The 13,126-nt window shown below is 40.7% G+C and overlaps 1 protein-coding gene across 6 annotated transcripts in view; it reads left to right on the forward strand.

The window, feature by feature from the left end:
- Positions 1-216: 216 nt before the first annotated feature.
- LOC128022690 (engulfment and cell motility protein 2) overlaps positions 217-13,126 on the forward strand; it is an 84,654-nt gene continuing 71,744 nt past the window's right edge. Inside the window, exons 1-10 of one of the 6 annotated variants that reach the window (XM_052610486.1) lie at positions 217-452; positions 1,998-2,168; positions 2,394-2,434; positions 3,670-3,742; positions 3,985-4,035; positions 4,113-4,282; positions 8,642-8,741; positions 9,944-10,095; positions 11,914-11,992; positions 12,263-12,319. In XM_052610486.1, the coding sequence (XP_052466446.1) occupies positions 2,061-2,168; positions 2,394-2,434; positions 3,670-3,742; positions 3,985-4,035; positions 4,113-4,282; positions 8,642-8,741; positions 9,944-10,095; positions 11,914-11,992; positions 12,263-12,319 (831 nt within the window). In that variant the 5' untranslated portion in view covers positions 217-452; positions 1,998-2,060. The remainder of the gene's footprint in view (positions 453-1,997; positions 2,169-2,393; positions 2,435-3,669; positions 3,743-3,984; positions 4,036-4,112; positions 4,283-8,641; positions 8,742-9,943; positions 10,096-11,913; positions 11,993-12,262; positions 12,320-13,126) is intronic. The other 5 variants (XM_052610481.1, XM_052610480.1, XM_052610484.1 and 2 more) reach the window with 5 other exon arrangements.

The raw sequence follows: 13,126 nt of genomic DNA on the forward strand, positions 1-13,126 counted from the left end.
TTATGGTGTTTCATGTCACCAGTATCTGAAGTCAGTCATGATGAGCATTAGTGCTGATATTTCCAGTGCTTCTACAGAAACTCTACACACCTGTCTCGAGTCATGTCGTCGTTAACCAGATCTCGTCTTGGACTGCTGCTGTCTGCTGCTGCACTGAATCGTAGGGCGGGGCTTGAGCGCGTCGATCACTGCAGCTCGCGTGCTGATTGGCTGCTGTGAGGTGTGGGCGGGGTCCGACGGACGGATGAATCATTCACCCACAGTTAGACAGATTAAAGCGATCTCTGTGCTGGATTGAACAGTGCGGGTCCCCGATCAGGTTTACAGCAGATGAATCGGTGATCATCAGAATGAAGAAGAGTGTGGAGGTGATGAAGAAGATGTGATGGCCTCCTGAACAGCAGCAGCTCACACATCGAGCGCAACTTCGCTGTATCATCGTTCGGTTTGGGGTAAGAGCATCGCGCAGATGAGAAACACGGTCATACTGTGTGACTGTGGCTCTCATCAGTGATATGTGCGCGATTCGCATGCATTTCAGCATTCACACTGAGCTCGTCTGCGAGTTAAAGCGGTGCGATTAGAATTCGCATTATATCGACGCCTATGGTCCGATGTAAACTCGTTATATAACGTTCATGTGTGCTGGTGTCATTGAGTGTTTGTGTCGTTCAGTCCTTCGTCTTCACTTGAGTCAGGTTAGTGCCGCTAGTCGTCGGGTTAGTTATGACATAAACATTCAGAATCAGAGTTCTGTTTAGTAACCATGGTAATTTACTTGTTCAAATTAGACAGGTTTCCCACAGATGAATTTATGAAGAAGACTGGACTGGACGCAGTATCAGTTTACCTTAAATATTTCTCCTAAAATTCCTTTACAGAAAGAAAATTAGACTCACCTGAGTGAAGAGTTGACCGATCACAGCAAATGAATTAGTTTGATACTGTGCTGACCTGTAATCACTACTCCTGTTGAGTCGAGTAATGTGGGATGTGCAGAGACACACACTATCTGATCAGAGAGTCACACATCATGCACCCTGGATGAATATTTGTCTTGCCAATTTAAAGCAATGTAATATTCCGTTGATTAACAGATTAAATCCACATTAAGAATCATCTTAAGCTGAAATTAGATTTAATGTTCTTGTCATTTTAATTTCTTTTTGATACACCAGACTTTTCACACTTGAAATCATAAATTCAATGTAATTAAATTTGGTCAGCTCATGATTAAATTAAATAGTGAAGGTTAGTGATGTATCTTTGCTATAATGTCAGCGTCACTGGAAGTCTGTCTGCATGTCTGTAAGAAAGCATGTCAAAGTCATGTGCGTCTTGATGTGCTGGAGTGAGTGTCCTTCATTCAGTTTGTGAGAGAGGAAGAGAGCAGAGAACATGAGGAAGTGATGCTCGGACTACCAGCGAGAGAGAGAACCAGCTGCTCATGTGTACTTGTGCTGTTCCTGATGAAAACTGACCCTGGACCACATACACACTCACACACGCACGCACACACACACACACACACTCACACATGTCTGGTCAGCTATCCTTGTGGGGACTCTCCATAGGCGTAATGGTTTTTATACTGTACAGACCGTATTTTCTATCGCCCTACACCAACCCTATCCCTAAACCTAACCCTCACAGGAAACTTTCTGCATTTTTAGATTTTCAAGAAACTTCATTCTGTGTAATTTATTCGCTTGTTTACCCGTGGGGTAAGTCCCCACCAGAATAGAAAAACAAGTACACACACACACACACACACACACACACACAGACACAGACAGACAGTCATGAGGGTCCGTTGTTTGTAATATCTGAATAAATTAGCTTTCCATTGATGTGTGGCTTGTTAGGAGGAAATTACATTGTTCTTAGCAATGCATATTACTAATTAAGTTAAACTTAAATTAAGTTTTGATATGTTTATGTTAAGGAAATTTACTAAATATCTTCATGGAACATGATCTTTCCTTAAAAAAATAAAGGAGAAATGTCTGATTGTGGGCGATACGCTGCTGAGTGTGCTGTTATGAGACGTCTGTGAGCTGATGGCGTGTGTTCTGGCCGTCAGGGCGGTCATGCCTCCTCCGTCTGACATGGTGAAGGTGGCCATCGAGTGGCCCGGAGCAAACGCTCAGCTCATCGAGATCGACCAGGTACTGCTTACTACACACACACTTCAGTTTGACCTGCTCGTATTTGCTCTCTCAAAGCTTCTCTGACATACATGTGTCATGCTGATATTTTACATCAATATACTGCTGAACATACAGAAGAAATGATGGAGAGATAGTGAAACCTGTGATTACTGGAGTATTTGAGGAGAAACGGTATGTGCTGTTTGAGATCCACAGGAGTGTGTGTGTGTGTGTGTGTTGCAGAAGAAGCCGCTGGCGTCCATCATTAGAGAAGTGTGTGATGGGTAAGTCATCTGAACTCACAGGAGTCTCTGATAGAGCTCTGAACGACCCCAGACGCATGACCCGATCCCAACCCAAGTCTTATTTCACTCATCGTTCATCAAAATGAGATCTATCAACTCACATATATCAGATCAGATATATAAACTCACCAGTCCTGAGGTCCAAACTCAGAACTGAAATAACTCTGATTTTCAACTTGTTTTCCTCTGACTGTTTTTTGAAACTCTGCAGTTCTAAAAATAAAGAGATTCATAGATACTAAATTATATTTTTGATTTCAATAAAACCAGTAAATGTAAATGTTACCATTTTTCAGTACATATTATTCACACAATTCCCAGGATAAATGCCTACACTGTGATATAAACCAATACTGGGATATTAAATGACAAATATTCTAAAAGAAAAATGCATAATTCTAAAAAAGAAAAAGAAAAAAAATAGATAAAGGTCAGATTTGTGACAAGGTAACTTCTTTTTTTTTTATTCCGTGGCTTCCAGTGCTGTTTATGTAAAATCATCAAACACTTTTTTTTTCATTAATTATAGAAGAACAGAATCCCAGCTTTTGAACTGTCGATTTAAACAATAATTATTATTATTTTAACAATACTTAAGATGACATTAATGTCTTAATTGTTGAATGTGTGCAGGGTTAGGGAGTAACACATGTGAGATTGTTACGTGTTTAAAATACAAAATATGAGTAACCTTATCATTATAGTTACATATTAAATGGGCCGTAATCAAAATACAGTTACATCCCAAAACTATTTCAGATGACAGAATGATTGCTTTGCATTTTAATGTCATTAATTTAATGTAATATTACTGTAAAAGATTTGGACATTCAAACCCAAACTTCTTCGAGGAAACACTGCTCTTCTTTTTTTTTTTTCATCATTTCACATTTGTGTTGACAATATTATATTTAAAACATTATTCTCATGACATTATTCATGCATTTATAATCATTTTTATTTGCATTCATGCCACATATTTTTATTAAGAGGTGGTTAACATAAACATCAAAGTTAACATGACCCTTACCGTAAACAGTCCAAAGTATCCAGATTCAGTAATGTAGCGGAGTATGCTACAAAATACTTTTTATAGCATGTCTCTATAATGAATGGCATAACTCTGTGGTGTAATGTGCAGTTGAAGGCTTTCCCCATCTGTAGTGTGTGACGTGTAGCATCAGAAGAGTTGTGAGCTCGTGTGTGTGTTGTAGATGGTCTCTGTCCAGTTCAGAGCAGTTCGGCCTGCGCTACGCTGACGGACCACAGCTGTACATCACTGAGCAGGTCAGACACACACACACGCACGTACACACACACACTGACAGTACAGAGGACATACGCAGAACTGACTTCTGATCATTGTTTATTGGTGCTCGTTCACATCGGTAGCCAGTACAATAAAACACAGTATGCTTTCTCAGTATGTATATTGTATTTCATCTTAGTATTATAGCTGTGGAAAGGTTTTTGACTCGAAGGAGGTCCAGCAGTTGTTTGATGGTTCTCCGTGTGTGTGTGTGCTGCAGAACCGCGGGGACATTAAGAACGGCAGCATCCTCAGGCTGGCCATCTCTCCTGTAAGTGTGCTGGACTCAGATGGTCCTGTCTGTAGATCTGTGTAGGTCTGATCTAGTGGCTGTGTTCTGTTCTGTAGATGCGAGCGGCTCGACAGCTGCTGGAGCGTATCCAGTCTCATGGAATAGACGCGCGTCTGGAGGCTCTGAAAGAGCTGGCCAAGCTCTCCGCTGACCCCAGCTTCGCCACAGAGTTCATCCACACAGAGGGCCTGGGGACACTGGCACGGCTGGTGGAGAGCGGCACACAGTACGAGTCCTGCACACCTCAATCCCAAAACACCGGCCGGCATCCTGAGAAACATGCATCTGAGATCAGTAAGACTCGTAAAGTCTCTTCTGCTCATCAAGGCTGCATTTATCTGATCAACAACACAGGAAAAAAAAACTGACTTCTTGCAAAATGTTCTTACAATATAAAATAAGTTTCTATTTTAATATACTTTAAAATGTAATTTATTTCTGTGATTCAATTTAAGTTTATTTGTATCGCGCATTTTACAATACAAATCGTTACAAAGCAACTTTACAGAAAACTGTTTCATCAATATTTAGTAGTAGCTTATAAGTGGTGACTGTCAGTTGATGTGCATATGACAGGATTTTTCAGAAAAAAATAATGCAGGATGTAGTCAACCATTGTTATATGATGCAGTCACACTTGTAGCAATATTTGTTAGTTCTGTTGTTGATTCAGAGTTAGCATCATCTGAGGTCCTCTGAGGGTCAGCATCATCTCTTCTCAGGTGTTCTGGATCCAGACTGGAGCTTGTGTAAATCCTAGTTACCACGGGATGAAGATCCAGCAGAAACAGAGAAACACATAGAGACATCATTAGCATAGCTGCTGATCCAACAGAGTAAAATTAATTAGTTTAACCCAAGCTAGAGAATAATAATGTGCATTTGATCAGATGCAACTACACTTAAAGCGGATACATTAAAAAGATGCATTATTCAAATGCTTGGTGAAAGAGATGTGTTTTTAATCTAGATTTAAACAGAGAGAGTGTGTCTGAACCCTGAACATTATCAGGAAGGCTATTCCAGAGTTTGGGAGCCAAATGTGAGAAAGCTCTACCTCCTTTAGTGGACTTTGCTATCCTAGGAACGACCAAAAGTCCAGTGTTTTGTGACCTTAGGGTGCGTGATGGGTTGTAGCGTGGTAGAAGGCTAGTTAGGTACGCTGGGGCTAAACCATTTAGGGCCTTATAGGTAAGTAATGATAATTTGTAACTGATAAGGAACTTAATAGGTAGCCAGTGCAGAGACTGTAAAATTGGGGTAATATGATCATATTTTCTTGACCTCGTAAGGACTCTATCTGCTGTATTTTGGACTACCTGTAGCTTGTTTATTGACGAAGCAGGACAAGCACCTAGAAGTGCATTACAATAGTCCAGTCTAGAGGTCATGAATGCATGAACTAGCTTTTCTGCATCAGAAACAGATAACATGTTTCGTAGCTTGGCAATGTTTCTAAGATGGAAGAATGCAGTTTTTGTAACATTGGAAATATGATTTTCAAAAGACAAATTGCTGTCTAATATAACACGCAGATTTCTGACTGTAGAGGAAGTAACAGTACATCCGTCTAGTTGCAGATTGTAATCTACAAGATTATGTGTAGTGTTTTTTGGTCCAATAATTAATATCTCTGTCTTATCTGAATTTAATTGGAGAAAATTATTTGTCATCCAATCTCTTACATTTTTAACACACTCTGTTGGCTTAGATAATTGGGAAGTTTCATCTGGTCTCGTTGAGATATATAACTGAGTATCATCAGCATAACAGTGGAAGCTAATTCCGTATTTTCTAATAATATTACCAAGGGGCAACATGTATATTGAAAATAGAAGGGGACCTAGGACGGATCCTTGTGGCACTCCATATTTTACTGATGATAAATGAGATGACTCCCCATTTAAATAAACAAAATGGTAGCAATCGGACAGGTAGGATCTAAACCATCTTAGAGCCTGCCCTTGAATACCTGTATAGTTTTGTAATCGATCTATGAGTATGTCATGATCTATGGTGTCGAACGCAGCACTAAGATCAAGTAAAACTAGAAATGAGATGCAGCCTTGATCTTAGGGGTGCTCCGATCACGATCGGCCGATCGTTAATGCGCATCTCGTCAGTAAAGCCGGTTCTCTAATCAGTGGTCAATTCCATCAGGTGCGTGATTTCACATAAAGCAGCTGTTACTACACAGAGCCATTGTTAACCGACAAAATGCGCCAAAAAACGCTGAAAATGAAGTGGATTTGCGCATCTTCTCTATTGGGGGAGAAGTCTTCGTGGCCTGGCTCGCGTCCTCCGCTGTGGATGCACCCAGGGTCCGTGGTGTCCCGGTGAAGGAGTGAAGGACACCGGGGAAGATCGCGTCCTGGGTGGATCGGGCCTGTGCAGAGAAACACACGGAGTAGACGTGGTGGGACTGTTTCGCCGCCTTCACACTAGCAGTAGAAATCAGCTACGATACTGCTATGAAATGACCGGAAGTAATTCATTTCATATGGAGATTCGCAGACCGCATGTGAATGGATACGAGCCAGGTCCGAATGAGTGCGGTGCAGAAAAAAATCGTGTCCGTTGGTCATCCGGATGAGTTTAAAAAATTGAACTCTTGCGAAAGGCTACGGACGGTTCCTATCCGAAAATTCCAGCGGAAGTTGCTGTTGCTATGTTACTGATAAACAAACCTGAATTCTTCACTTTTAATAAAATAAATAAGTTGTCATGTCTTTTTTATTTTGATTATTTTCTAACATTATAAGGGCAGTTAATACAATTAAAATGAATAATGAAATATTGTGGCCCCCGCTCTGGACACACTCGGTCTCTCTCGCTCGAGTGCAGGGTTGTTGCAGCCCTATATACCACTAACGTTATATCACATTTAGCTGACCTGACATGTCAAAGTCCTGGGCAACTTTCCTCCACGCAGCAGCCTTCCGATTGATGTCTCTATAACCCTCATCAGAGAGATCATAGAGTACTGCACATTCAGATACAGACAATATCAATCGTTCTGATCTCTCCGCCATTTTTGTTCTACTCGCTTCCGAAGCTTTCCGATGCTTGTCAGAGGTGTAGTACGACGTCCACTGGGGGAGTATTGCGTAATACAGAGCTGATTTCAACTGCCAGTGTGAAGGCGACGTTAGCGTCAGCCCGAGATGATTCCAGCGCGGCTCTCCGCTCTCTCAGCTGGGCCTGCCTCACCTCCAGGTCGCGAATCTGCTTCTCCACGGCCTCAAACTCGAGCATCATTCGGTGTCCTCGCCTGCAATCAAAGGTAGACATTCATCCACCATTAAAGCAAGTAACAGTGAGTACAGCAGTGGTAATGTGTGTGAATAGAGTATTAGCAATGCAAGCGCAGTTAGCAGCAACCACGCTTGCTGATGCTAACTGGCTAAAAGCTAATAGCGGACCCGGGAGATCAAAATAAAACTAGTGATAATGAGGCACTCTGATTGTTTTTGTTGTAGAATACAATAGAGGTATATTCACACATTATAGAAACGGAAACGATAGTGTATAAAATTAATTTTTAAGATAAAAATAGCCGATAAAAAGAATATAGTGACGGAGCTCAAACGCAGTACAGACGCCAACAACAAACTGTGATGCTGTGAAGTTGAATTTCCATCTTCTTTACTCCAGTATAAAGTGTCACACGATCTTCAGAAATCATTATAATATGATGATTTAATAATAGAATTATCAATGTGGACAACTGCCAAATATTTTCTTTGGAAATTACAATAATTATTTTAGGATTTTTAGATGTATAGAAAGTAAAAAAAAAAACATTTATTTATTAAAGCGTTTATTAAAAATATAAATCTTTTCTAACTATATAAATCTTTGCAATGACTTCTTAACAATTTAACACATCCTTGCTGAATAAAAGTTTCTTTAAAAAAAAAAAACTGTACTGTAGTGTGTATTTTTTTGAAAGGATGCTCTTCTTTTTAACTTTTTATTCATCAAAGAATCATGAAAAAAATTATCAGTTTCTAATAAAATCTGAGAAAGCAGAACAGTTTCAGCACTGGTAAATCATCATATTGTCATTATTTCTGAAGACTGGAGTAATGGAATAAAATACATCTGCACATCACAGAAATACATTACAGATATTCACAAAGAAAAACTTTATTTTAAATCATAGTAATATTTCACAATATTACATTTTTTGTTTGTTATTTTACAAAAACATTAAAACTCATTCTGATCCCAAACTCTTGACCGATGGTGTATGTGCACTACTGTTCACAGGATGATGGCCGGTGTTTTTTTGAAAGAAGTCTCTGATGTTATGTTAAGTTTATAAAAACTGTTTTCTTATGTGATACATTTTCAAATGTAATTGTTTCCTGTGAATCAAAGCTACATTACTTCCATAGCTAATTTAATTGAAGAAAAAAAAAAATTATATTTATTATTATTATTATTATTAACAACAACAACGTTTTAGCTTTTAAAAACTGGGCTTGTAGTTATCTGTAAGCTTATAGAGGGGATATTTTGCACACCTTATATCTGCAGGCCTGTGCTCTCTGTGTTCGAGTGATTTGTCTCTTGTGTGTAGTTTCGGGGAGATGCTGGCCTTTACCCTCACAGCGTTTCTGGAGCTCATGGATCATGGCATCATGTCCTGGGATCTGATATCGGTGTCCTTCATCAAACAGGCAAGACAGACACATTTAACAGTTCAAACAGAAAGAGCTCGATCTTGAAAACCTTGTATGTGTATATACTTAATTGTCACGGCCGGGATACAGGAACACACGGAAAGAGATCCAGATGTAGGTATGTCATTTATTAGGGTTAATCCAAAGAGTAAACAGTCATTGAAGGAGTCAAAACCAAACATCAATCCAGACAACATAAACTGACAAGGACACAAGGCGAGAACAAGACTATGAAACGGACATGATAATCCTACGAGAACTCTGTGCCACATACTAAGACAGACAGGGTATAAATACACAGGGAGATGACAAACGCTAATGGGGAATTGACTGAGTGCAATGATTAATGACCAGTGGCAGCTAAGTGCAATGATTAGACAGAGGTTGTGGGGAATGTGGTTCATGAAGTGACAGACACCGTGGGGAAGGAGGACATCTAGTGGTTACCCAGGGAACACAAACCAGACACTGTGACAATATTAAATACATGCATTATTTCAGGATTTAATTGAATGCATTCAGAGTTTTGCATTGTAAAGTATTTTCTTGATGATTAACACATTGATTATCTAATGTGTGATGAGTTCTGCTGCTGTAGTTAAAGGAAATCGTCACTGTTTTTCCATATTCCACTGTTCAGCCACTGTTCAGGAGTTCTCAGGAGTGATGATATTACTGCACTGAGGTCGAAGTGCTGCAAAGTGTTCTTCCACCAAACATTATAGTCAAGCTTAGAAAATCTCAACATTTTATTTTGTGTCACCATACTTACTTGTGTAACTACTCCTCTAACTGTCTTTAAATAGGGAAAACATGGAAGTGTTTGGTGGATTATAAATTCATCCCTGTTTGGATCCTAAGGAATGAATGGTGTTAAGCTAAACGCTAGCATAGTGGCATTGAGACGCACTGAGATGGAAGAGGTATGTATGTATCAACTCGTCTGAGGGAAGTTGAGGAAAGAACATAGTGGAATATGGAGAAACAGTTGCGTTTTCCTTGAACAATCACTGTATGTCATATTTTATTGTAATAACATTTCACTGTTTTTACTGTATTTTTGATCAAATGAATGCTGCGTTAGTGGGCAGAAGAGGACAGAAGGTGCTGCTCGGGCATTGCTGTGTGTAGTTAGATGGAGCTGATGTGGTGAATGATTGTGTCAGTGATGTGACTGATGTGTGTGGTGTGTGTGACAGATCGCAGCTTACGTGAACCAGCCCATGATGGATGTGTCCATCCTGCAGCGCTCCCTGGCTATCCTGGAGAGCATGGTGCTGAACAGCCACAGCCTTTACCAGCGTGTGGCCCAGGAGACCCCGGTGACCCAGCTCATCACACACCTGCAAGTGTGAGCACAGAGACACAGAGACAGACAGACAGACACAGAGAGACACACACACTGAGACACAGAGACAGAGAGACACACACACTGAGATACACAGACACAGAGACACACACACTGAGACACAGAGACACAGAGAGACACACACACTGAGATACACAGACACAGAGACACACAGAGACACACACAGAGACACACACACACACACACTGAGACTCAGCGACACACAGACACAGAGAGACACACACACTGAGACACAGAGAGACACACACAGAGACACACACACACACACTGAGACACACACACACTGAGACACACACACACACACTGAGACACACACACACACACACACACTGAGACTCAGCGACACACACACTGAGACAGACACAGAGACACACAGACACAGAGACACACAGAGACACACACAGAGACACACACACACACACACACTGAGACTCAGCGACACACAGACACAGAGAGACACACACACTGAGACACACACAGACACACACACTGAGACACAGAGAGACACACACACACACACACACACAGCGCAGGTGACGTGTCTCTCTCCTGCATGCACACAGTGCTCCACGCGTCTGACCTCTGATGGGCCTTCTGTGACCAGATATCAGAATAATATTAGGCAGTTAAAGGGCTCATGAAATGCAGTTTCAGACTTTTAGAGAATGTTTCTCCATGTAGATTTTTGAAGCAAAAAGGTCCAACATAAAATGACAATTTTGCGTCCTAATTTTCACTCTGTGACACTTGATTTGAAGGGTTTTACTACAGACATAGAAGTTAGCGCCCATTGCTGTGATTGTCTAACCTCATCGCACCGCATCCATGCCCTGTTCTACTCCAGATGCCAGGCGCTGGGAGAGAGCACAAGACATCATTATTTCAGCATTTGAATTGCTTCATTTTCAGCAAATTGTTTTAAAAGAAATTTTATTACTTGTCATATGTTGGTACGTACTGATTTTACTAGCAACACTCATACAGTGATACGCCTGATGTCTTAATAGTGTTAAATGTACTGACCTACATTGCTTGGCACTGCCATATTATTCAGTGAAAGATGTTTGAAAAGTGGCAGCATGTTTGGTAATAATTCAGGAATCAGTCAGTGTTGTGAAGTATCTCGAGCTTGTCATTAAAATGAACTTCAACCATGCATTTCTAATGTTTTAGTCTATGCAGAGTTTTTGGACGTTCAGATTCTTTACATCCAGTGACAGCACAACGTATGTTCCCCGTGTTGGTCGAGGACTTTGCTGTTTGTAGTCATTCTTTCTTGTAGTTTTGATTATCAGGAGGGTCTTGTTAGCTTTTTAGCCTGTAGATATAGCCTTTGTGTTTCCCTTGTTGCCTTGTCAGTTGCTGTTCCTGGTTGTCATTTTGTTTCTTTCGTTAAAACTCCTGCAGTTAGATCCTGGTGATTGAGTAACAGACTCAAGTCGTTCAGAGCACTCCTGCTTGATCACATTCGACCGTGACGCACCTTAAGTATTTGAGTTTACATCTGTGCGGTTCAGAATAATTTACATTTTAACTGGGGAGTTGGTTTTGACTTCTGAAATTGCAGATTTTTTTTTTTTTGTAGAGAAACATCTTATAAGTGTAAATATCAAGAATAGTCTTGATTCCGTATTTCATGACGCTTTAAATTCTGTACCTGAAGAGCTCCTCAGTGATGTGGGCTGGACGTGGCCCTCTCGTCTCCTGGAGGCATGAGACACATGATCTAGAAGCCAGCAGTGTTAGAATCCAAGAGCAAGATACCTCTAACTGTGTGTGTGTGTACGGTCATCCCTGCAGGTCCAATCAGGAGATCCAGACGTACGCCATCGCCCTCATCAACGCCCTGTTCCTCAAAACCCCAGAGGACAGACGCCAGGTGAACACACACACACACACACACGGTGCTTGAACGGTCTAATCACATACACTAAAGACGTGTAGGAAACTGTAACACAACGTATAATTACTTATTCTCTTTGTATACATTGTCAATGATTTATTCCTTAAGCAGTTTTCTCTCAAAACATTGTCATTCAGTTGTCAGCCGTGTTGTGTCTGTGGTGATAGTCTGGCTCAGACGTTCACAGACAAGCTGATGTTTGTGATCTGTGTCTGACTCTTTGTGTGTGTGTGTATTTAATGGCAGGAGATGGCGAGTACACTAGCTCAGAAACACCTCCGCGGAATCATACTCAATGTAAGTGTAAGTCCATATATAATGCCATCAGATTCCCCTTGTTACTCTTATTCTGCTATTAGATGCTAAACACATTCAGACAGAGTTACTAAATGTTTCAGCTAATGAGGAACTGTAGAAGTGTTATACGCTGCTGCCCCCTCACAGTTTCTACTCTCAGAAATTACTCGCACTGAATATTGACTTTTAAACCTAAATAATATAATGTTAAACAATAGATATTTCAGCACAATGAATGTTTCTGCGCTGAATAGTGTTTCCCTCATCTCTCTCTGTTCCGTCTGTTTAACGCCGGCGCTCTTTCAGTAAGATTTCAACTTAATGCTGTGTTCACACCAAACGCGAATAGAGCGTCAAATTCGCGTCTACCGCGCCTAGTTTGCCGCTTGACCATTTTGAGATAATTCGATTCATTCGCGCATGAAATTAACTTCACAACAGACGCAAATTCGCGTCATGGGGGGGCTTCTGCCAGTTGAGTTCACGCAGCATTTTCAACCGCCATTTTTATTCGGATAATTTTCAAAATATTACTGTTATTGTGTCATGAAATGTAGTTTTAAAAGTATTTCAGGCGAGAATGTAGTTGTTTTAAACTCAAATATGCGGTTTATTTATAATGACAGCGTCTATTTAAAAAAATGTGTTTCGCCGATCTCGGAGACGAGCTCCATGCGATCAGCGGGAGCTCCGTCATCATGTATCCGCCGAGAGCAGCCTCAGCTCGGATAGATCTTCTGACATTTGCCGCTGGCTCTGATGTCTCTTTAGTGGTTCAAGATAAAATATAATTCGTTTGGGGTAAAATGAAAC

This window comes from Carassius gibelio, chromosome A11 (genome assembly GCF_023724105.1).
Source record: "Carassius gibelio isolate Cgi1373 ecotype wild population from Czech Republic chromosome A11, carGib1.2-hapl.c, whole genome shotgun sequence".
NCBI classification, from domain to species: domain Eukaryota; kingdom Metazoa; phylum Chordata; class Actinopteri; order Cypriniformes; family Cyprinidae; genus Carassius; species Carassius gibelio.